Source organism: Rhipicephalus microplus, chromosome 6, assembly GCF_043290135.1.
Source record: "Rhipicephalus microplus isolate Deutch F79 chromosome 6, USDA_Rmic, whole genome shotgun sequence".
Taxonomy (NCBI): domain Eukaryota; kingdom Metazoa; phylum Arthropoda; class Arachnida; order Ixodida; family Ixodidae; genus Rhipicephalus; species Rhipicephalus microplus.
Window position 1 is genome coordinate 112,862,504 of NC_134705.1, and position 26,475 is coordinate 112,888,978.

Sequence of the window (26,475 nt, forward strand, 5' to 3'; positions counted from 1 at the left end):
AGTAAATGGCACCCGGAAGTGTTCAACTCCAGGTGTGCGCACTGCAACAGCACCTCGGGTTTAGTACACATGGTATGGACCTGCTCATCCTACAACGATCCAAGTAGAAACGTAGAATCCTGGCAGGCCTTATTACAGAGCCGTGACGCTGATGAACAGCGTCAAGTCATCGGTATCGCCCTGACCGCCGCCGAGTCCCAAGGGATTCCGGCCGATAGCTAGGGGGATGATTGGGGGCTGAGGCCGAAGCCTCCTCTGCCGTCATTCTAGACTGGTGCAAATAAGCGTTATATATATATATATATATATATATATATACATATATATATATATATATATATATATATATATATATATATATATATATATATATATATATATATATATATATATATATATATATATATATATATATATATCGTAGCATTTCAGGAGAAAAAATAAAAGAAAAGCGTGCACAACTTTGTATTGCGTCTCATTATTTATTTCAAGTTTTGTTATTCTCTTGAAGACACAAATACATAAACTACGTGTGTTGTGTTACATAATTTTTGCCATGTAACGTGGTATACTGTTGAGAACGTCAGAGCCGACTCGTCTACGTAGAGGACCAACGTCAATGCATTGCCGTGTACGTAGGGCCATTCCTACGCCTACGTCACGCCCTCATTCTCTACGCGTGCACCGGCAAAGGGAAGGGGGAGCAGCTTTCATCTGGAAATTTGACCCATCTCTGCCGCGCGTAGCGTTGCAAAGCTTGGCGGACGTGATCATGAACACCTCGTCTACGCATTGTGCTTGTCAGCTCAAAGTTGTCAAACCTGGTGAGTTGCCCTACACACAAATATGTAGAAGACATAGACAGACAGAGCGTTTGAAATAACGACTACATGAAATTGCTGACGACTAAGTGTTCTTATAGCTGAGGCCATTGCCAGATGCTGTGCGGGAAATTTGTCTCTGAAGTAAGACAGGAGGGCGTATTGGGAGCGAGGGCGACTACTGGAGGGGCAAGCGCTGCTGTCGCTGTGACGTAGTCAACTACATCACGTGATTCGCCTATGCCGTCGTCAGTGCAGTGCGCTTGCTTTGAAGCCTGAGTAAGCTCATTTGCTAACGTACAGGTTTGTTTATACGCTCGTTGCCACAGTACCGGACGCATTCGAGGGAGCCTTAATGTGAAGGAGGCCTTCCGAAACGTCACGGCACCGATAAACTTACTGATACAACTGAAAATGGCAAAACAACTCAGCATATATTCTCAGGCGTGCGGCTTAGTCAGCGGCCATTTTTCTTTTTGAGCGTCCGTGCATCCCCAAAGATTTCGCGTCTAGAATTGGCGATAAAATGTTCGGTATTTATGACAGTGTACTGTTTCACGAATCTGTAGGCATATATATATATATATATATATATATATATATATATATATATATACATACACATATATATATATATATATATATATATATATATATATATATATATATATATATGTATATATATATATATATATATATATATATATATATATATATATATATATATATATGTATATATATATATGTATATATATATATATATATATATATATATATATATATATATATATATATATATATATATATATATATATATATATATATATATATATATATATATATATATATATATATATATATATATATATATATATATATATATATATAAGCTAGAAAGGCTGCTGACCCGCAGGTCTCTGTTTCGAATTCCGGCTGCGGCGGCTGCATTTCTGATGGAGGCTGAAATGTTGTAGGCCCGTGTGCTCTGATTTGGGTGAACGTTAAAGAACCCCAGGTGGTCGAAATTTCCGGAGCCCTCCACTACGGCGTTTCTCATAATCATATGGTGGTTTTGGTACATTAAACTCCGCATATCAATGAAATCATCAAAGAAGCTAGAAAGAACAATTTTTGAAGCTAGGACTCACAGCAACCATTTTCTTCGACCCTTGTATGGTTTAAAGGAACGCACGGTGTGGTATTTACTTCTCGCCCTGATACGAGGTTTCGTGCGTACGATAAAATAAGAAGCAGCACCACGATGCATGTTCGATAAAGGCGAGAATAATTCGGCATTGCATATTACGTGTGCGGCAAGAACTTCCGAGAAAATATTTTGTGTTCTACGTTGGGGTTTAGATCCGGTGAGCAAAATGTGGGACTTGCAGGGAACGTACACATAAGAATCCGCGACGTTTTTTCACACTAAGCCGACAGGCCTTTTCCAGCTGTCAGCAGCTCAGAGCGGCGAGGATATTTTTGTCCTGATGCTGTCATTTCACATTGCATATTCGAACGTCTTTTCTGTTGGCAGCCTTGATGAGCTGAGCTGCTGGTAACCAAACTGGCTGATGCCAGGGAGCAGCAGAGACACTGAAAACGATATATGGCAATTGTAACTAATAGTCCAGCAAATGATGTGAGCAGGTCCGTATTATTGCAACGTTCGCGTATCACAACGCGAGTCAATTCACCCTGCACAGAGAAGCACGTACAGTGAAAGTGAGGATTAGGGTGACAAAATATACCCGTGTGAAGTTCCACCTATTGAAATATATCCTATAAATATTCGTCGAGTAATAATTTTGGTGAAAGTAGCAGGCCGCACAAACCACGTTGTTGTGAAGAGTATGCGGGGTTTAACGTCCCAAAACCACCATACGATTATGAGAGATGCAGGAAAGGAGGGCTCCGGAAATTTCGACCACCTGGGGTTTAACGTGCACCGAAGTTTGAGCACCCGGGCCTACAACATTTCCGCCTCCATCGGAAATGCAGCCGCCGCAGCCGGGACTCAATCCAGAGAGCTGCGGGTCAGCAGCAGAGTACCTTAGCCACTAGACCACTGCGGCGGGGCATGAAGAGTAATGTTATAGCGGCAAAAGAGCTATGGTACACTTCTGAAAGATGAAGTGAACTTAACCAATGCTAAAGCGTCGTTCCCCTTTTGGCACTTGATACCGCTCTGAAAGCTAGGGTGAGGTGTTGCCGTGAATCCTGCGCGGCAGTCGGCAGTGATCAAAACGTTACCTCTCGGCCACGCATTTTCCGAGCAAAAGCAAGAGACAGGTGTGCAACATCACGCTTGCCTCAGTAAACAGAAATTCTGGCGCAATGAGAGGATTATTCGACTTACAGATTGCTAAATGATTTTTATAACAACCCACCTTTTACCACAGAGCCTGTGGAAGTTGTGCGTTTATGTCGCCATACGTACACTCTCCGTCGAAAGTGCGCGACGTGGCAGTGACACTACGTTGGCTCTTTAAAAATCTTTGTTGTCAAGCACTCGAGGTTGCTTCACAGCCAATACAAACACAACCGGTGCTTGCGAAGGGAGAGCAGCCATGGCGGAACAGCCAGAACCACACAGTTGCCGAACACTTCGCACAGCTGGTACCACGTGATGTCCTTTTATACGTCACAAAAGGATTCTGGTCGGTGATGCCATGGTATGTCCTCGTTCCCAATAACGAACACTCAAGCTAAGAGAAAGGTGTTCATATTTGTATGACTGTTTTTCATTACCAGGATCGGTTACATTGTTGACTAGACAGACTGTTGATCCCGCTTCCACTTCGCTCAAATGTTGTGTGGTTGGTGTGCTTGGAAAAGTGGTTAACAATTCAGAGTACTCGGTACTCTACTACAGCAGAGCTGAAAGCCGTCCTGCGGGCCAATTACTCAATGACGCAGCATCAACCAAATTATAGAAAAAGCGGACTGTTTTCTCTATATGGGAGTAGCTGACGCACAGTATAGGCTTCGTATACCAACTGATGAAGCTCCACGTGACAAGTCGCAACCCAACAGAGTGGTATGGGAAAAAAGTATACGGTGAAATAAAATAAGCTTGAATTCTGAGCATGCAGAGTCGGCGCCCAAGATGGGCCGCTGCCTTAGAGCAGGTAAGCGCGAGCAGTGGCCGTTAAATCAGGTGGCACGAATGCCTCCGGTCCGGCTGTAATATCCTTACCTTTCACTGCTCCCCCGTTTTAAGACAAAAGCCTTATGCTTGAGTCATCAGATGAAAAATCGCGTGTGATCACAAAATAGTTTAAACAAACGAGAAAAATAATTCGGCAGAACCTACCATTGGAATCGGTGCATGCGGAGGGACGCTAAGCGACAGTAACGTATTTTTTTTTACTGAGCGACACGTAGCTTAAGGCTTATAATTATATGTGTAAATGCAGTACGCACCAACACATGTTGAACAGTAGCCCATGTTTTACAGCGAAATCTGTATACGACTAGCAGAAACAAAAAAAAAATGTTCCCGCATATCCACGAAGTGAATGATAATGAAGGAGCTTGCTCCAGAGGTTATATCCGGTAAACCATTAATCCTCTGTACATATGCACAATCATCATCATATAAAGACATGACACGAGAGTTTTTGTGGTTTGATTGTTTATGCACGTTATATACGCAATGTTTATTATTTACACAGCAATGTGCTATATGCAGATATTTACATACTGTTCCAGTATACACATTTTGTTCGAAAGCTTATTTACTGATAACATTAGCTCGGAGGAACGTTTTCCATTCAGTGTAATGACTTTGTGATCTGTAAAGTACAAAGCCAGAAGATCGATCTTCAATTTTATGACGCAGTGGAAAGTTCAAGAGGGGTCTTGACGGTGAGCCTGCGCTGCAGCCACATTGGAAGCCCTCCGCACCGCCATTTAGGCTTCTGTGGTGTTCATAGTGGGTAGCGGTATCGACGCACACTGAGTGATTTCCGCCGAAAGAGAAAGGAAGCACGCCGTGAGCGAGCGCTATATATAGGCGTGGCCACCTAGCGGTTTCCTACCAAGCTAGAGCACGTGCCGGGAGTGGAGCGAGCGTCGCCTGCGCGGTGGCGTGCCATCTAGCAAGCGCTCTTGAAAGGCTGCGCAGCTGTGCTTGTAGCGGGTGCAATGAGCACTAGAGTTACACACCGGCGCAAGGACGAGAGACAAGCCCCCAGCGAAAGGAGCAAGCTCCTAAAAACATTCGGCATTGGTGTCACGAGCGGTTTATATTGGCTGTGTTATCAGTGACGTCGTTCTCAGCGTCTTACTCAAGCACGCACGCCATTGGTTGCGTTGTGAGTGACGTCGCCCATCCTATTACAGCCATGACCCCGAGCACGCATTCATCCGTTTCTACTGAGAGCTTTCACAAAGGCGAGCCACGGACAACTTCAGAAGAGCTCCGACAGTGGAAACGTGAGAGAGCTGACGTTCGCCGGGCCGCTGCTGCAATCCGGACGTATTAAAACAGGTCCGGGAGTCGAGTGCCGGCAGCAACTGCGTTCATCCGACAGCCCTTCAAGCCATGCTAAATCGCGCACGGAAATGCAAGCACCGGTGGTGGTATCCTGCACACCAGGCCACCCACTTAGCTCACAATGTCAAACGCTTGCAACAACGCTGCGCCGAACAAATGGCGATACGGGCTCAACAGCGTCAAGCTGACTATTGCGGGAGCACGCTCTTCGGGGGCAACGCTCGCTTTCGGTGGGAGTTTCTCCAGCGGCACTTTGGCACGGCTGCGACGGCTGTGACCGCCAGTGGTTCGAGAACAACCACTGCAATCAACGTATTGCGAAACACATTTAACTGCTCATTACACTCCTGCACGATCATGATCATGTCAGGCACAATGTGTGGTACGTGAAATGAACACTGTGGTGAACCCATGCCAAACGCGTGTCTTCAGTGCAGCGCCGGGTTCAACTCACTGCTACGCACCGGTGCCACACATTTTGCTCATTAACCCTTTGTGTGGATTGCTTGAGCGGAGACTTTTTTAAAATAAAGAGCTTTAGAATAGCGTTTGCAAGCGCTGCGGGCGTTGCGGGCGTTTCGGGCGGAGCGTGCGCCATATGAGTTTTAGAATAGCGTTTGGCCTCCTGCAAACCGCAACGCACGATTGCAGCGACACCCTAGCCTCGAAAGATGCGCTTGCGGGTTACATGCGGGCTGCGATTGCCGCACATATTTCGAATTTTCTGCGCGTGGGCCACGAACGCAAACGCCGACTCGCGTTACGAAGCATGTGCAGTGGCAGCGACTGTACCGCAAGGGCTCGCGGTGCGCTATTCTAAAACTCCCGGCGTTCGCTTTCGCGGACCGCACGCGAAAAATCCGAAATTGCGTGCGGTGATGGCGGCTCGCATGTGGCCCGCAAGCGCTGGTTTTGAGGTTACGGGCGGTGATGGCGGCCCGCATGTCGCCCGCAAGCGCTGGTTTCGAGGCTACGATGTCGCTGCAATCGTGCTTTACGGATCGCAGTAGGGCAAACGCTATTTATACTAAAACTCATATGGTGCCCGCTACGCCCGCAGCGCTTGCAAACGGTATTCTAAAACTCCCTATTAATTTGTTTACAGTTGCGTGACGATGTCAACAGCAGCGTGGGCGTTGCCAACACCAGAAGCAGTGAGCTGATATGAAGCACTTGTGTTTTTGAGGATGTAGCCCTGGCTTGGGCTACGTGGACCAACTGCAGTGGATGACACTCAATTAAACGCACGAGGCGTTAACCCGACGTGACACGTATGTAGACACGCTTTCACTTTTTAACTGATGCATAAGGACATGCTTTATCAACGCACTTTCAGAGGACTTTAGAAAATACACGCACTCATAAGCTTCAAAGATGTGTGCGCATGCAGCGCGAACGAATACAGAAATCTCATAGGTACTGTTCGTTATGCACAAACAAGTGTATATCATCAATGAACTTAGTCGGGCGCTGTGATGCTGCCCTAATTTATAATACCAGCAACTGCTCGCTACAGGCTACACAGGGTCGTTCTGTGTCGTTTTTTGTATTTTCTATAGAGTAGGCTCATTCGTAGCATTGTTGATTATTGAGGATAGTGTTAAATCCGAACGTGCGCTTAGTTTACGATTTAATCTCGCAGGAGACCCTATAATCAGTTTTGATATTAGGTTCAGCTCCACATTGCATGTATGTTGCATGTATCTAAGCGCACATCAAAAGACAATAAAAACAGGGGAGATACGAAATATGTAAGGAAGGGTAGCTTTGCTGACGTTAAACCTGTGAAGGGGCTAAGTTTGCAGCGTTTGCAGAGAGATTGCTTCGACGAGACACTGGTAGTGCCAAACCCCAAACCACGCACGTACGGAAGGGTGTTCGAACTACACTAGCATCGTTAAGAACTGCGTCGGCATGCACCTTACCTTAGGTGCTTCTCGTTCTTCTTCCCTAGATGGGTGATTTCAGATACGGTATCTAGGGAATGGTGTTTCAGCTCTACTGACATCACCGCCTATTTGTTGGAGTAACTATTGCCGTCTTCGTTTTTAGGGAACAGATGGCGAATACAGGGATTTACCCAATGTTTGCAGTGCATCACTTTTTATGACGGACCATGACACACCGCGACGACATTAGACGCCAAAAAGCCGAGACACTATAGGTGCGGCGCACCTAAGCGCTACGCCCATGAAGCGTGCCTTATGCTAAACGCAATACCTGTTAGCGTGCGCCTGCGGTAGTGCATCCTGCGTGATAAATAATTGTCTGTTAATGCTAACTGATATTACGTGTACCAAAGAAAAACAGGTACTTTAGTTTTCACTTCAATGTTTCAGTGAAAACACGGAGAAAAACGAAAGCAACCTATGTTTTTCAGTGCTTCGAAAAGCGGTAAATTTGCGGGCTTCTATTGATGATTACCGCCAGTGGCATTGAGCAAACCTGTGCTTGACGACGCGGACAAAAAAAAAAAAACAAAGAGCACAGGACGCATGAGGCGCATGAGCATCTTCCGTCCTGTACTCGCATGATTTTATTGAACAGAAAAGGTGGCTACTTTAGGCCAACACGTTTCCGCTGGGGATGAGAGTAAATTAGCGATTGCTTTAATACGTATCAACTTGGTCGGCGCGGTGTGCATTACTAACATGCTCTTTCACAAGAAGGGTGCAGTGTACCGTGAGGACATGTACCTGCTCGGAGCTTTCTGCACAAGCAATGTGTCCATGAAGCTTCAGCAGAAACTGCCCCCACTGCCCGGTGACTGCAAGCACTCTGTACCACATGGTAAGAAGTAAGGGGAGGCCTGGTCTTAAAATAGTTTAATCCTGTATTTGTCTGACCACAAGAGGGTTTCATCAGACATCCTGCTCATACAATGTCGCATTTTACAAAAAAATTCGAAATAGCCCGTGCATTCGTTCAGCGACCTTGTGAATCCATGCGGTACAAAATAAACGCGTATATCTACAGTCCAAAAAGGAAGGCTACCAGTCGAATTCCGTGGTCGCATACTGCTGTGTAGCCCGAGGGGTGAGGGTGGCTTGCTGTTTGCGCTTTTTGACGGCAACGTAGACCAGAGCCCCGAGCACCACACACGCCACCACCAGCACCCCGGAGAGGCAGAGAAGCCAATAAGGACGCGTAGACCGCACAGCGGAGAGAGACGGTCCAGTGCGGGAGCGTGAGGAGCTGCTGCCGTCCTGGAACTTTGGAACCACGGCCTCTGCTTGGGAAGGGAAAGGAAAGCGAAGGGAACCGTTATTGCAAGACATAGTGTCGAGAGCATAGGTCGGTGAGCTCACTCATAAGTCGACTCACTCGGACTTACTCACTGCGATCTAGTTGCGAGTCTGAGTCAGAGCGAGCCCAGGTAAGCAATATTTTGATGAGTTTGAGTCCGAGTGAGACAAGCTCAGAAACGTTTTGGGGAGTTTGGGTCCGAGTGAGTCCTAAGCGCAAAATATATTTGATGAGCGAGTCTGGGTGAGCTCGACATCTATGGTAGAGAGGGAAAGAAAGAAGTCGTGTTCTCTCGTTGTTACGTGAATTTAACTACGCTTGAGAAGAGACACCAGAGTAAATGTATAGACAGAACCAACGCAGATGGGTTTGTCCCGTCCCTTTATATTTTGGTGTCTTGTCACAAGAGCAGTTTAAGTTCACGTAATAATGTATCGCCCCATTCAGAAACTCTGCGCTCCTGCTTCAAGACACGCTCACTCGCTGTTTTGAAGCATCGTCGAGTCACTGGCGACTCATGGTGATATCATGAGCACATAAACGCGAGTAATTACTATCATCATCATCGCAAGTTCTCAGAAAGACGAAGACTCCAGTGATCTCCAACCCAGATCGCCATGGGCGAGGCGATCCTATCTTAAAGCTGCAAATTTCTCAACTTCTTTATGCTGCCCCAATTTGGCGGCGCTTCCCGTCTCTTCGGCTGTCCCGTCGTAGGCGTGCGCACGGGAGGAAGAAATGGCACCCTCTTTAGTAAACTAAAAGGTGGCGGGAGTGGGGGGGGGGCGAAAAGTCAGCCTTATAAAACGGCTGGGTGGAGCCAACGCGCCATGACGTCGCTATAAGTAATCCACACATATCAACGGCAACTACCACTGTTTGCAAACGTGGAGTTCGTCTATGCCACGATGGACTATACTACAACATCCCGCATGGTCATATAACGTAGTTTTGGGACATAAAACCTCGATAATTATTGTCATTAGCTTAAAACGATGATGCTTTGTTACCATACGGCATTTAGTGTGTACGACGTCACCGGACAACGGATATTTTATTTTTTTCCTCATGAGCCATATGCACTTTAGCCTTAATAATGAGAATTGTATATTACCTTCCCGTCGATTGCGTCCAGTTGGTCTGGACGCGACGTTGTCTGCCGCATTGGACGACGATGGCGCGGCTGGTATCCGCGATGTCATGCCCTGCGAAGAAAACTGTTGAGCGACGCCCTGGACAGGAAAGCCAAAGGCAGCCGCAGAAGGGGCAACGTCGGGCTGTCTAGAGTAAGAAGCTATAGGGCACCATAGGGTTTCATACAATATTTACTAGAGGGAGCTCTGGAGCTGTGGTCGTTAAGCCATTTTGGGAATGGTCAATACATTCTTAACGAGGTACTCGTTAAGTACCGGCTATATCTTGCAAACCAGACAAAAGAAATTCGGTTTCCTGGTTATATCTAGCAACTCTAAGCGAGACCTGATTAAATGTGTAGAGTACACGGATTTGTCTGGTCTTCGTGCTTGCGGGCTTCAAACGCACAAGTGGCTTCGTTTATTGTTGAGCTTTAATTTTGTTTCGAACAAGAAAACGAACCGTTGCGAACTTCGTGAAAATGAAAAGGTTAAGATGGTTGAGCCGAACCGCTGAACATTGGCTGAACTTCGCCTTGCGACAAAGCGGAAGCAGGCCACGTGGTGCAAAACGGAGCCGAAGGAACGAAGTTAAGACAAACGCGTGTACTACCCATCATTCCCATTCTGGTTGAAGCGCCGTGCATTGCAGCTTTTGTAGACGCTATAGGGTTTTCGAATAGGGGCTTGAATCATTTTGGCGCTCCACAGAAATAGCGTCAAAGCCACTGAGCATGCGTGGGACTAAAGTAGGGTTTGGATTTTGCATTAGGGGCGCTATTTCTTGGATTCAGCGGGAGCCCTTAAGCCTGGCTCAATAGATTTGCGTCATACAAAGGTGACAGCACACACTAGAGTGACTGCTCTGGGCCAAGATATAGTGACCGAGAATAGAAGGATTGCCCAAAGTGCCGCAGGTTTCATTCAGAAACTCTTCGCTCCTGCTTGACCAAAAGTGCGCATACGCAAAGGGCTTTGGGGCCTCAAACTTTTGGAGCCATTATTCGAAAACTCCCTACTAGCGCTAGAGTACCTAGCTTCTAGAGTATTTAAGAAAAATCAATATAAGTAGTGCACTACCCACCGATGGAGCATCGTAACCAGGATACCCGGGCGGTGCTGCTGCAGCAGTCACGGCCTCTGCAGCTGCAACTGGTGCAAGCCCGGTCGTGCCCGGTGAGGTGACCTCAGCATCGTCATCTTGGAAACGCTGGTAGTACATGGCGAGGGTATCGTTGATGCCGGCGTTCAAGATTGTCTCTTTCAACAGAGACTGTTGCGCTCCTTTGATGGCACTAATAATGCTTAGAAAATTTTCGCCCGAGCACAATCGTCGTTGCCATACGCGGCCTTCTCTTTCTTCACTCGCGCGCCAACTAGTGCCTTCATTCTTGGCTCCCACCCACTAGGAGCGTTGGTCATGAAACCATCGAAACTTACAACAACAACAACAACAACAACAACAACAACAACAACAATACTAAATTATATATATATATATATATATATATATATATATATATATATATATATATATATATATATATATATATATATATATATATATAACAATGATGATGTTTACATTATCAATAGCCCGCACCGGCTACAAGAAGCTGGCTAAAAACACTCCGTAGAGCTAAAAAAAACGTAGTTTCCCATTAAGGGCGGAACATTGAGAGCGGTAGCAACGCATTTGACAACCATACACGAAATAAAGTTCGTATTTATATACGGCAATGAAACTTGAAACTTCAGCAGTGTAATTATATTGAGAAGCATCATATCATACGCAGACGAGCGAACAGGAACATGTGTTGGTAGAACGTCTGAAAAAGCAGCGTTATAGAAAACAGTGGGACAGAGACAAACCGAATGGACAGCGGCCACTAACTAACAGCTCGTCCTTAATGCCATTTTATGTTCAAGGACACACACCACTAACTCAATATCTACTTCGACAGTAAGCCTTATCGCCAATTTCACAGCAGACGCGTCATGCTCTCTCTCTTCAAATTGTTCCGTTGGATGTCGAGATAAAGCGACATCCAACGGAACATTGTACTGAGAGACTCGCAGTTGAGCTAGTTGTTGCTTGCTGATAGTGTAATTTAGCACAAAAGCACAAATAGACAGGCACGGAAACGTACTACACAGACGCAACAACTTTAAAGGGAAATCAACGAGAAAAAAAAAAAGATTACTGTATTTCCTCGATTGTGACTACGATAGTAAGGCCAGGGGTGACACAATTGTAACACGATCGTAAAATTATAAGCTGCAAAATTCCGAGAAAAAACCTCACGCTACGTATGAGTAAGTGTGGCATATAGGGCGCAAAAGGTAAAAGACACAACAGAAGAGAAAGTAGGAGTAAAGCCTGAAATCTGTGGCACGCACCAGTGCTGGAGGATTAGCCAAGGATCGCGTAGTTGTAAGAAAATACTGCACTTTTGTTAGCTTGCGTCTCTTAATATGATGAGAAAAGTCAAGATAAAGAATTAAACATCAGAAATTTACAAATAGAAACTACGGATAACGCAAGAGATATATTGTGCGAGAGCTTTCTTTTTGTAACAAATATACCTGCCCGTATGCGTTCGAACAGTTATATCTTCTATACCTATATCTATCCATAAAAAGAGCTGGCAGTCTTGCTGCATACTAGCGTTCTTGATTGAGATAATTATCACCCCGTGGACAAATAAAATTGTGAGAACAGACATATTAACATGAATTGATGCTATAGAAGGAGGGTCAAGATAAAGGAGTTTGTGATATTGCAATTTTTTTCCCAGTAAGCTTGCTTTGGGGTTCATTGGGACAGACCATGAGAAAATACTGAACCAAGTAAAAATTATTCCTGCAAAACACAGTCCATACAATCAATAGTAGTAATTTTGCTTTCATTGACCCCTCATAACGAAATTACACAGCAGTTTTATCTCAGCAGGAAGGAACTTCTCCTTCCTAACAAGGAGTTAAATCGAGTGCAGGGTTTGGCTTTCAGACTATTGCAGACGGGTTCGCATAGCAGGCCCGCTTTATTGCAAAAAAAACAACTCCCAAGCATTTCCCCGAGGGTGAACATGGTTAAGTGCGAATACGAGGGGTGATCCTATGAAGGGTATTTATTAATTCGCACTATTATATTTATTAATCCCACTATGGTGCCTTAATGGTGTAATGGTTCCTGGGAATCGCAATTTGATCACACGGGGGAGTTTACGTTAACTCACTGGCGAATGCCAACGGATTTTAACTTTACTCCCCCTCACGACCCGCTCTCGACGGGAGACTGAGAGAGAAGGCGGGCGCGCGAGAGAGAGGGGTGCGCGCGCAGCTGCAGCGAGCGAGGAGAGCGGAGGAGCGAGCGAAGGGGGAGGAGCTATAAGGCGCGTTACTGACACCGATATCAGCGTCGCGTCCGTGGCTTGTTCGGTAGAGCGTCGCGCTGCGGCCCGCCAAGTCCTCTTTCTTTTAAAGAGAGAGAAGACTGCGGACGCCGCCGACGGCGGTGGATGGTGTGGGAAAACCACGCTTCGGAGTTTAAAGGCACCAAATGAAGGAGACGCAAACGCCAGCATCCATGGTAAAAGAGCGTATTCTCTTTCGGCTGGTCTCTTCTTCTTCCTCGTCGTTCTCCGTCCCTTGGTGCGCGCGCTGTTCGCGCGGGAGGTTCAAACAATTTCCAACATCCTCCGCGCCCGAAAGTTCAATCGCCCAGCTCCAACGGGCATAAAAGTTGTACTGGCCTCGTAACTTCCGTACCTCCTGCCAAGACAATCTTGCAGGCTCTAACGTGATTATCACTTGATAAGTACACGTCAGTAACTCTACCAACTTTCCAAAAAGTTATGGGCACCTTGTCTTCCTTAATGACGACTACATCGTTAACCTTAAGCTGGTTGCAAGGCTGTACTCGCCTAATGTGTGCACTCCTCAAGCACAAGAGGTAGTCTTTATACCAACGCTTCCAAAAATCAGCCATTATTTGCTGCCTGTACTTCCAATGCTTTAAAGTATCGGAGCGAGTTCCCGACGTTTCAGCAGTATTAGCACTAGGCAGTGTAGTAGACTTCCTACCGGTTAGAAAGTGCGAAGGTGTAAGTACAGCTGGATCGGTAGCGTCAGCGGAGAGGTACGTTAATGGCCTAGAATTCACTACATTTTCTACTTCGGCAAGAATGGTCACAAGCTGCTCGAAATCAAAGCAACCTTTCCCTAGAATTTTCCGTAGGCAGCTTTTAACAGTGCGAATCATCCTCTCCCAAAATCCACCCCACCAAGGACTACGTTCTGCAATGAATTTCCAGGTAATGTGGTTAGTAGAGCAAAAGTCCTGTACTTGGAAGTCTCTCAAAGCTCTGTACATCACTTTTAAGTCGCGACTGGCAGCATGAAAAGCTAGAGCATTGTCGGAATAAATAACACAAGGCAAGCCGCGTCGCGACACAAACCGACGGAAAGCCATTAAAAATGACCCCGCCGTCATATCGGAGCACAACTCCAAATGGATCGCCCGAACGACGGCACACGTAAAAATAACGATATAGGCCTTCACGGGACTGGTTCCTTTCACAAAAACGGGACCAGCAAAGTCAACACCCACAACTTGAAAAGGGTGTGATCTCTTAACCCTGTCGGTCGGCAGTGGTGCGGTAGGGGCTGTTGCAGGTTGGAGCTTGAATCTAGCACACACTTTGCACCTAGAGAGCACTTTTTTCACACACTGGCGGCCCTTAATCACCCAAAAACACTCGCGTAGCTCTGAAAGGGTATCGTTTACACCACTGTGCAGCAGGCGCCGGTGCGTGCGGTCGATGATGAGGTATGTGCAGCGGTGGTCAGCTGGTAGTAGAATCGGGCACCTCACGTATTCTGATGTTTTTACGTTGTCAAGCCGGGTCTTGATTCTTAAAATCCCATCATTGTCCAGGAATGGATGCAGATCACGAATTCGGGATGCCTTAGCTAATGGTTGGTTTTTTAACAATGAGGCGAGTTCTATACTAAAGGCTTCCGCTTGTGCATTCTTCATCCATGTAAACTCGCCTTCTTTTATCTCAGGGGCAGTGAGTGGGCCCATCAGACGACGACTGGTGTGCACTCGACAATTGTGAATAAATCTTCGAATCCAAGCTGTGATTCTAACAACTCGTATCCAGCTGCTGTACTTGTCGAGCTCGAAAAGTGGCTCTGCTTGCGAGCATTGACAAGCCAAAACTGTTGTGTCTTCGTCGTTTGATCTACATAGTTCATCCGTTGACTCATGAGGACCAGCTTCACTTGCCGGCCACGTTTCTTGGGTACCAGATAGCCAGTCAGGCCCATGCCACCATAAATCGCTTGTACAAAGGTGATGCGCTGATATCCCTCTTGTAACTAAATCGGCTGGGTTTGTCTTTCCAGAGCAATGTCTCCAGCGACTCGGGTCTGTGAGCCCTTGGATCTCAATTACCCTGTTACAAACGAAGGGCTTCCACTTGGTGGCTGTAGACTTGATCCAACTCAAGCAAACTTGGGAGTCGGTCCAGCAGAAGTATTCTATATTTGTGTGTGGCAAAGTATCCACAAGTAGCTTAAGAAGTCGAGCTCCAAGAACCGCAGCGACGAGTTCCAGGCGTGGTAAAGTGAGACCCTTGATTGGAGCGACCCGAGACTTAGCGAGCAGCTGCTGGAGTCGAACCGCTCCGGTACTGTCTTCCACTCGTATGTATGCCACTACTCCGTAGGCACACGGGCTAGCGTCCGTGAATATATGCAGCTGGTGAGTGCTTTTATCAGGGCTGCTGTTGTCTAGTTGATACCTCTTGGTTCTAAAGTCTTTGAGGTCTTGAAGTTCGACAGTCCACTTGTCCCACTCGATCTTCAATGTCTCGGGGAGAACGCTTTCCCAGTCGAGTCCTTGCATCCATATCTTCTGAAAAAGTATTTTAACTCGAATGGTGAACGGTGCTAGCAGTCCCAAGGGGTCGAAAATTCGTGATGAAGCCTGAAGCACAGTTCGCTTGGTACAAAGTCCCGCTTTTAATACTTTCGTCACAGAGTCAATTTTCACCGAAATGGTGTCGTCGGTGTAGTTCCAGGATAGCCCAAGAACCTTAGATTGTGTGACCTGCTCAGCTGCCGTCTCTCCTGCTTGCTTGAGCTTCTCTCTTAACAGGTCGCAGTTTGTTGACCACTTCTGCATTTTCATTCCGGCCAGCTCCATTATGGCCTTCGTCTCTTCGTAGAGTTGTAGCGCTTCTTTTGTCGTTGAAGCTCCGAAAACTAGGTCATCGACGTAGAAGCTTGCCTTCAGTTTTGCGGCCGTTACTTGGTAAATTTGTTCAACGTGATCGAAATGGTATTTCAACGTTGCAGATAATAGGAAAGGGCTTGCGGAGGTGCCGAATGGAACTCTGGTCATTCGCATTTCTTGTATTTTTGGCAGTGGTCTGCCTGACATTGGTAGCCCTTCAAACCACAAGAAACGAAGAGCATCTCTGTCTTCTTCTCGAATGCTGATTTGTAGAAACGCCTTCTGCACGTCTGCTGTAATTCCGATGGCGAAAAGGCGAAACCGGATCAAAACCTTGAAAAGGTCAGCATTCAGATTAGGACCTTTTTCGAGTTGTTCGTTGAGAGAACAAGCTCCTGATGCATGCGATGATGCGTCGAAGACTACGCGAAGTCTCGTCGTCGTAGATGTTTCGCGGATTACCTCTCGATGCGGCATGTAGTATAGGTGCTGTGTACAATAAGGGGCATCTTCAACTTTTTCAGCATGACCGTCCACCTCATACTGCCTGATAGCCTTATCGTAGGCTCTCATGGCTTCGTCGTTTGGTGACAGCCGCTTGACGAGTCCATGGAGCCTCGAAAGGGCTACTTTGCGATTGTCGGCCATGTCGACGAGAGGTGATTTCCATGGCAACGCAACTTCATAGCGTCCTTTCCGAAGCTTGGTAGTGTTGTTGAATTCTTCCAAAATATCTGCGTTGCACTGAGACGTCGGCGTGTCGGCAATTCCGATAGCATCGAGGTCCCAAAATCTTTGTAATGGGAAGGCGATCTGGTCGTCTTCGTGGGAACCTGTTCGAAGAACACATACTTGGGTGCTTGCTTTGTTACTCGTGCTTCCACCACCAGATAAGGGGCCTTGGAGAGTCCAGCCCATCTTTGTGTTAATGGCGAGTAAGGCAGGGTTTTCTTCATCCCACCTCACTTCACTCGTGTTGGGCATCAACTTCCAAAGCTGGTCCGATCCAATGAGGACACTCACACCTGGCTCACAATCTACACTCGGGTAAACGACTGCGTCAGCCAGATGTTTCCCCTCCGCTGCGATGGCTTGAAGAAGACGACTCTGCCTTGGTGCTTCAATCATCTCCTCGCAAATAAAGGGCACCACTATGGCCTCAATGTCAATGGTTAGGTCGTCGTGCTGACTGCGGAGCGTGATCTTGACCATTTTGAATCGTCGGGTTGGGTCGCTCGCTCTACCAAACGCACTGATGGCGAGTTCGGTCTCGGCAACAGCAGGTAGACTTAGCTTGGAAGCGACGCTCTCAGTGACGAACGTTCGCTGGCTTCCATTGTCGAGAACACCGCGTATATAGCAACAATGAGATGAAGTCGTTACCCAAGCTCGAAAAGTCTGGAGAAGAACATCATTGATGAGTCGGGGAACTGAAGCTCTCTGAGTGGAAACTTGCACCGTAGCATTCGGTTTCTTCTGAGCATTAGTCACTGATGGTGTTTCAGAACTACTAGCATTGCACATCGAGGAGGCGTGTCTGCGCTTGCATGCTTGGCAGTGCACTCTCCGCCGGCAATTGCGGACCAGATGTCCTTTTGACGTGCACCGGAAGCATCGACCGTCTGTTACAAGTTTGTTGCGCTTCTCGGCCAGAGTCATGTCACTCGTGCAGTCCTCTGTCTTGTGATCGGTAGCAGCGCAGAAAAAACAGGACGAGGGGGAAGATAGTGTCTTGTTTTGAAGAACGGATGCTGTAGGAGTCGCGGACTGCTTCTTGAATGATCTATTTAATACAGGTACGCTGTTGTTCGATGTCGTTGGCAAATTGTTCACTAAAGAACTCTTTTCTCGACATTCAACTTCGATGCGGAGAAATTTCATCAGCTGCTCAAGTTCCTGATCAGATGAAGCCTGGCTCGTTTCCGTCGTGTTCTCCATACTTTCTTTTTTGAAGTATTCTACGACAATGTCAGCTGGTATGACTTTGAGCAGAACTTCATTCAGCATAGCCGCGTAGGATGACTCCGTGATTCCAAGACTACGCAGTCCCCTCCTGTTTAGTTGAACTGTGTCGAAAAGCTTGCGCAGAGCAGTGACATCACTCGCTAATTTCACTGGTTTGAGCGTGCGCAAATTTCCTAAGTACTTCTGCTCAATGACTTTCTTGTTTCCAAACCGACGTTTCAAAATTTCCAGCGCGTCATCGTAACAAGAATCTGTCACCTGAATACCGGCGACGGCCTGAGCTGCAGGACCATCTAGAAGTGAGGCCAAGTAGTGAAACCGGTCTGTGTTGGACAGCCTTGGGTTCTCGTGCACGGAGTGCAGGAACATATCCCAAAAGGGTTGCCACTTGATCACGTTTCCATCGAAACGAAGAAGCTCCAGCTTGGGAAGTCGTGCGCCGAACTCACGTTGTGGAAGTCGTTCATGCTCGCTCGGTGCACCCTCACAGGTCCTTGCGCCCATGGCTGGAGTTGTAGACGACGCCGGCGTAGCAGAAGTCTTCAGAACTTCAATGTGGTGCTCGAGCAACGCCAGAGTACTGTTAGCGGCGTCATCGTATTGCATGACCACCTCATAGTCGTCTGCCGCCAGGTCGTCAGTGATCAGGGTTTCAACCTCGTTGTTCAAGGCTTTAAGTTCCACGTTGCTGGCGCGTAGGCGGCCGTGCAGCATTCGAAGTCCAGAAAGCTCGAACTCATTGGACTGGAGCACCTGGTTGACCTCGTTGATGATTCTTGTGTTCATCGATCGCCGCGAGGCCCGCTTGCTCTTCGCTCGCTCCATGTCGGTCTAGCTCGCAGCGCAGCTCACCCACACCAGGAATGAAAGGCTCGGGTCGTTGTAGGCTTGATTCCCGGGTCGTCGGCACCAAAAATCGATGTGGGAAAACCACGCTTCGGAGTTTAAAGGCACCAAATGAAGGAGACGCAAACGCCAGCATCCATGGTAAAAGAGCGTATTCTCTTTCGGCTGGTCTCTTCTTCTTCCTCGTCGTTCTCCGTCCCTTGGTGCGCGCGCTATTCGCGCGGGAGGTTCAAACAATTTCCAACAGATGGTTCGGGGTCGCTTATAAAGTGTATTCACACTTAAAATTATTTCGACATTTATCCCAGTTGCTCCATGCAGGTTCTGCAATGAATTCGCTAGTGTAGACCACATTCTCTGGCCGGGGCACGGACAAAACGGCACGGGGCACGGACAATACCAATGAAGACAAGTGGCTATTCACTATCAACAGCCCTGATGTCGGGGATCAACTGTGGTCCACGACGGCCCACGATGCATCAGTCGAGCTAGGCCTGACTGCCCCAACTGGGGAGTGGCCCGTTGCGTGTTGAGTCGTGCACTTCAGGACTTACAATAAAGTTTCGCATACATCCATCCATCTATCCATTGACCCTAAACACGAAATTAAAAGTGTTTCTACAGTAAGCTTCTTCGACGTAGTGGGGCTGTGTCATTGCTTCTCATCGGGAACAAGAACGCAGCTTCATGCATCAAGAGAGGTCGAGCAGCCGGCTAACGCGAACACCGACGGCAGTCACAAGGAGACTGCCCTTAGACCCGAACGTCTTCATGCACAGCATGTCGACACTACCTCGCCGTGCGAGTATCTCGCCTTCCTGTTTGGACTGGAAGCAAGAGAAGCTGACCAGGGCCCTCCTTGAACTCGAATCAGGCAGCCGTCCACACGCCTCGTCCATCGCTGACCCGACGGAAGTTGAATTGGTATCAGGTGAGTTTCCGTTGTACATGCGTGCATAAGCATAGAGCGTAGCCTTGAGGCAGTACAACAAATTGAGATACTTGGATTGAGTCGATAGGTAAATGTACGCCCAAGCGCTAGTATAGTTAATTTATCGGTAGTGTCTATATTGCCGGCAGCTGGCGGAGTATATCGACCGACCGGGTACCGGCAGTTCATTTCTATCGGAGGGTTTCAAGTGACGTTCTCTGGGGAGTGTGCCGAGGCTGGTCTGATACTGCCGAACGGCAAGGAGTTGACCAGGCTAGACGAATACCGCGACCTGGGTGTCATATTGCCCACCTCAGAGATGCTCTTCTCTACTCGACGCACTCTTGAAATAAGCGGCACTGCGAGCTAGCCATACTGCCTGAACAATGCCTGTGGGGCGCGTTAGGTTAGGTTAAGTTAAGGAAGCTCAGGCCATTGACTATCCTTGACAACAGTGATCAGTGTTGCGAAATGTCGGAGAGCGAAAATAGCTAAATGACGGTTTAAAATAAAGTTACAACAAGCCGGCAAGACAGGCTCCCCAGAAATGTGCCGGCGCATAAGTCTCATGGTCATGAGCAGCCAATAAGGGAAAACTGCCGGCGACTTGTTTTCCGGGATAATATGCCAGTTGCCGGCACTATAGGCATGGTCTAATTTCTTTTTCTTATCTTTGTGATTATAGGTGTGCGCAAGGGTGTGTGTGTGCGGGGGGGGGGGGGGGGGTGCTGTCTTCTAACCAACCAAAGTGGGGCATCATTTCTGTCCGTACATTTACTCAGTCAGACATTTCACGTACTTTTCTTAATGCGATGCATTACGGTTACGCATTTTTGTGACGACTATGGCGATCAAGGACCACTGATGTGATATCTGATGCCCACATTTGCTGCCCACATTTACTCCAAGAAGCCAGGAACCAAACGTGGGCCTTTTAAGTGTGAATACACTTTATAAGCGACCCCAAACCATCCACCACCGTCGGCGGCGTCTGCAGTCTTCTCTGTATCTTTAAAAGAAAGAGGACTGGGCGGGCCGCAGTGCGACGCTCTACCGAATAAGCCACGGACGCGACACTGATAGTCCCCCTCCCCCTTCGCTCGCTCATCCGCTCTCCTCGCTCGCTGCAGCTGCGCGCGCACCCCTCTCTCTCTCGCGCGCCCGCCTTCTCTCTTAGTCTCCTGTCGAGAGCGGGTCATGCGATGAATGTCCCGGAGGCATCGCTACCATCTGGATATAAGGCGCGTTACTGACACCGATATCAGCGCCGCCAACGGATTTTAACTTTACTCCCGCTCATAGCATCACCCCGTGCATTCGCACTTAACCATGTTCACCCTCGGGGAAATGCTTGGGAGTTTTTTGAGAAGTGTTTTACTACGTCATTTTCCATTTCGTACCTCGTTTTCTTTAGGACGGGAATGGCAAGGGTGTGGGGGTAGGGGTGAAACTTACCCTCTTCCTACTGATGGAGAACACTGTGCGCGTCTATGTTAGTCGTATGGCTGTGATACATCACCTACCATGCAGCCTTTTGATCAATTTAGTATAGTAGAAGTAGAAGTAATAGAAGCAGAAGTATCTAGTAGTTAAACAGCAGCAGTAGTAGTAGTAATAGTAGTAGTAGTAGCAGTATCATTAATAATATTATTATTATTGTTATTATTATCATTATTATTATTATTAGTACGTTCTTGCTAATATGCGGAAATTTAATAGCAGGAAATGAAATTGAAACTTTACTGCTGACCGTACTGTAACTGTCTTGCATAACCATATGACATCTGAACGGAAGTCCGAAGGAGTCAATTCAATTCAATTGAATTCAATTTTACTGACCAGAAAACAATCTGGAGGGACACCTGGTCAACAAGCTGTCGCAGCAGCTTGACGAAGGCCCAGGGTTCCTTACATGGCAATAGCACATATATGATACATGTCAACAAGTGCTTTTACATGGCATTCACATCGAAAGCATTATACATACAGATCAGCGTACATCACACGTACACATAAAATCTAACAACGAGACAGTCAAAGGAGAAAAGTAAAATGCATGGTTTGCTGACCGAATACACGAGTATATTTACATACACACAAAGAAGGGCATATTGCATCAGGTATAGGAACATTCAACTCGCCAATTTTGTTTCGGGAGGAAATATGTTATGAAAGAATTGCTGGAAACAGCACTGGTGCGGATATAGCCCCGGAAGTCAGATGCGAAACTTAACGTAAAGTCATTACTTGAACAGCTGGAGTAGTCACTACGGATTTCGTGAACGCGCCTTATGAAACATAATGAGCGCCAGGCGTTACCTTATCTGAACTCAAATCGGGGCTTCAAGCTAATTAAGACGTACCTTTTAATACGCGGAAATAGATTAAGTAATGGAGTGCTATAGGCGCGAAAATAGGTTGAGTCAAGCTAAGCATTGCTACAATCGTTGTGGGCACTGGGCTCACTGCGTCCTTTGATAGTCAAACCATGTCATGTGGAGGCCTCAAAGAACAAAATAGAATTAATTTACTGATCAAAGCTCTCACAGAAAGATGGGCATAGAGACTTACGGACGCAGAGAGAGGGAAGCTGAATTCAGGAGCCACGTGGCAGTTCTTATTTACTGTAGCTGGGGCAAAGCTATCGGCCAGAGCAAGTGGTAGCGTCAATCTTCCCGCACAGCCAAGGGACTAAGCTGCTAGTCTCCGGGGTCAACGTGTGGGCTGCCCTTTTATAACCGCACAATTGGACTACGCGCCCCACATTTGCGCAGCACGACGCCCCATCTTGAGACAGCCTGTGCGCGTGGTGCTCACACATTTTTATCGTTTAGCTATCTCTTTGTATGGTGTGGTATGAAAAAAAATATTCAGGTTTGACGGGACATGGTCTAGCTTGTAGCGGACTGCTCCCACGATTGATTGATTTGTGGGATTTATCGTCCCAAAACCACCATATGATTATGAGAGACGCCGTAGTCGAGGGCTCCGGAAATTTCGTTTCCCTGGGGTTCTTTTAACGTGCACCCAAATCGGAGTACACGGGCCTACAACATTTCCGCCTCCATCGGAAATGCAGCCGCCACAGCCGGGATTTGATGTGGACTGCCCCCACGTCAGGACAGATAGGCCTGGCCTCTCCGCCATGTCACCCGTCCGTTGAACTGCCCATATAGTTGTCATCGAATCAGAGCACAGCATCCAATCGGAACACTCAGTATGACTGATAGTTGGGCTAGTTGGTGATACATTATGGTCTCATAATGTATCAATTTTCTTTGTCCCGTGAGTGTGTGCTCTGGTACTGCCCATAAAATAACTCTCATTATCTTTCCATTTCTATTATATGTAGTTTAAAAGTGCCCCCATAACAATTATTCTCCGCGTGCTTCTTTTGTACATCAGCGACCCAGCCAACGTTCGAACGCGAAACCAGTGGTGGCTTGCCCTTCCACGCTTTGGCGGCGTCCAACCAGCTGGCCATCCGCATAGCGAGCGTAGTTGTCGCCCTGCTCCTACTCCTCGCGGTGCTCGTCTACCTCAACCTGAGCGCCATACACCGGCGTTGAACAACTGCAGACCTCTCCGTGGGCCATGGGCAGATATGTGGACTGACGACGCTGGACGCACCTAAGCGATGAACTTCAATCTGCTATCATGTTTTCAGCATTAGAAGCAAGATGGAACATTAAGCCCTCGCCGCCACATCGCGCGGCGGCATTGCCTTTGGCATCGCACGTGTATTACCTGTTCACCCGTTTCGCTTTTTGCAGAGGCGCTATAGTATATCGATGAATAAAACTCGTATTGCGAAATAATAGGCCTTACCGTGTTGAAGCACGACATCTAGGTGCGATGCGACCTTTTTCACAGCGTATATCATGAAATCACAAGGAGACAAGGCGTGCAAACACATACACAAGAGAAAAGTCAAGACACCTGGCAAACTCACAAGTGTAGTGAAGTGTATGCTTGAGCCGATCCATCGATTGATTTGCGTAAAGAAGAGATCAAGTGACGAAACAGTTATTTCTCGCGAAGACTACCACGCGGGCCGGAACGATATAGGTTTGCCCCTCGCCTGGCCATGTGCAGATGTACGTATATGTGTCTACTTTCTTTGCTCACTGTACACCTTTTTAAGTTGTTTGCGACGTTTGTGCGTTTGTGTAGTCAACTTCTTTTTATAGTGTCCATGCAGGCGTGCCCTGTCACGTTAACATGAATACCAAATAACTCAGCACTCTGTTATTCTGAGATCACAATAGCCAGCTTTTATGGTCATGTCGTCCGCCACCGACTACGTCTCTCGCAGCTAACGCGCATATATGAAAGATGTTTCTAGCCGCAACCTAATTCAGGTATTTCCCGTGGTAATGAAGTAACTGTCGCAAACCCGCACCGGTGCATGAAATCAATCTTGAAACTACACCTCGGAGAGACACTGTGCATGTAGGCCCCTGTGCTCAGATTTGAAAGCACGTTAAAGAACCCCAGGTGGTCGAAATTTCCGGAGCCCTCCACTACGGCGTCTCTCATAATCATATGGTGGTTTTGGGACGTTAAACCGCACATATCAGTCAATGAGACACTGTGCAGGTGCCATGTCAGGCGAGGATTCACGTTAGCTGCTACGCTCTGTGTGGTTAAAGAGCATTGTCATCTCGATCAGCTACAAAAAAGACAAGAAAGTGCATGACACAAGCGTTGTCTAACTGAAAGTTTAATGGAAGAAACGTGCCATATATTTGCAAACATGAAGGCATAAAAAAGTTTTTGACCCCCCCCCCCCCCCTCCCCACGAAGAACGTAATCAAGTGTGCCGTAAATGTGAAATCTCAGCATCTGTGAGAGCATTTGAGGGTTTCTCACGCACCTTTCTCCTGCTTTTAAGAATTCATATGCTTCAACGATTCCACGCATGCGCTGCTCACTACGCCTCGCCAACACAGTAGATTTGTGAAACTGAGCTGCGCAGCCGCACTGCCGGCAATAGAGGTATTGCCGGCATTGCCGGCAGTGCACTTACTTGTGTTGTTTGTTTTTTTTGTACGTTACAACTACCCCAATTTGCTACTTTACTAATAGAGCATTACACTACAGAGCCGTGCCAGTGCTTGAAATCAATCTTGAAACTACTTTGGAAAGTCACTAAAGAGGCGTCATGTCAGGCGAGTATTGACGTTCGCAGCTACCGTCCTAACGGCGCACATTTAACAAACATATACTCGCAAAAATATTATGGCTTACAGGCAGGTCTTTGTTGCAATTCAAAAAAAAAAGCTACGCAGATACATGAAAAAAGCATATAGGATCGCACCAGGCCTGACACTATGGAAATTGCGCAACTAGTGATTGGAGTGAAGCTACCCAACCATTACAAAGGGTTAAATCGTAATTATCGGTCACTATATCAGCCGCAGCATGAACAAGGTGTGCTCATACGTGGGTTCACATGTTGCATTACGAACGCACAGTGTGTACTTCGCTACTTCGCCAAATGATGAAGAGTGCTGTAGTGGGTGCTTTGCAGCCGTACTTGAAGTACGCGCACTAAGGGAATTTAAAATGGGCTATATAAGGCCACCCTACACCTTAAGATTTGAAAGTGCAGCGCGTTCCACGCGGGCCTGGCGTTTTTAACGCGACAGTGGTAAAGAGCTAGTTTTGATGAAGATTTGGTGTCGGCGTTGATGTCTGTGTCGGCGTCGTTGGTTGTGAAAGAAAAAAAAACACAGCGTATTCAGGGAGTGAATGATGATGTGTGGGGTGAAGCGCTGGAGGTTTATATACACAAATACAGTATATATTTATACAAGAAATTCTACAATTCGTCAGTGGTAGTGGTACATCGCTTCCGTTCCATCTTCACTATAACGGCTTTAGAGTCAGTGAAGTGGTGGATCGGTGATGGAACATAGTGGGATGTTGCAAGGACAATGTAGTGGGCAGTTTGCAAAGGTGGAACTATAGGTGGGCACGTACAAACAAGAATTGGACACTCTAAGACTATCTATGGTCCTTTAACGTGCACCTGGATACAAGTACACGACCATCTTGCATTTTATATTGGCTACTTCTGGACAGTATTTGCTTCATAGTCGGTGGAGCGGTGGATCGGTGATAGGGCGTAGTGGGAAGTTTGCACGGACGAAGTAGTGGGCAGCTAGCAAAGGTAGAACTATAGGTGGTCACATACATACATACATACATACATACATACATACATACATACATACATACATACATACATACATACATACATACATACATACATACATACATACATACATACATACATACATACATACATACATACATACATACATACATACTGTAAAGAAGAGGAAGTACTCCGGCGCAGAGGCAGCAGCATCGAGTGTGCAGCAGCGGCTCGAGCTCGGAAATTGCGGCTGGTGCATCGCCTTCCAAGCCTTCCAAGCATGAACCTTTCTGCTTAATAAGTCTCCTTTATAATTGGTGGAGCTGTGCCGGGTACCTTCCCTTACACCTTCCCGCTACCATCCTGGAACTCCGTTCTCGACGGCTACCTTCTGCTATGCCGGACGCCGATCAGCAGACGCTTCCATCTCTTCCGGCCACCTGTCCAGGCAGTGTTCCTCAGCGGGAGCCTCCAATCTTCAGTGGAACAGATGACAATGACGTTGAAGATTGGCTCTCGACTTTCGAACGGGTGAGCGCTTTAAACAGATGGACGGACGTGAACAAGTTGACACGCGTGTCGTTCTACCTCGCGGGTGTAGCCAGCCTTTGGCTTAGAAACCACGAGG

General features: G+C 47.1%; 1 protein-coding gene across 1 annotated transcript; it reads left to right on the plus strand.

The window, feature by feature from the left end:
* Positions 1 to 19,435: 19,435 nt before the first annotated feature.
* Positions 19,436 to 23,433, plus strand: LOC142764882 (uncharacterized). Its single transcript, XM_075865427.1, has 2 exons — positions 19,436 to 19,684; positions 23,090 to 23,433. Exons 1-2 carry the CDS (start codon positions 19,441 to 19,443, stop codon positions 23,251 to 23,253), a joined length of 408 nt encoding a protein of 135 aa, XP_075721542.1. The 5' UTR covers positions 19,436 to 19,440; the 3' UTR covers positions 23,254 to 23,433.
* The last annotated feature ends 3,042 nt before the right edge of the window (positions 23,434 to 26,475 follow it).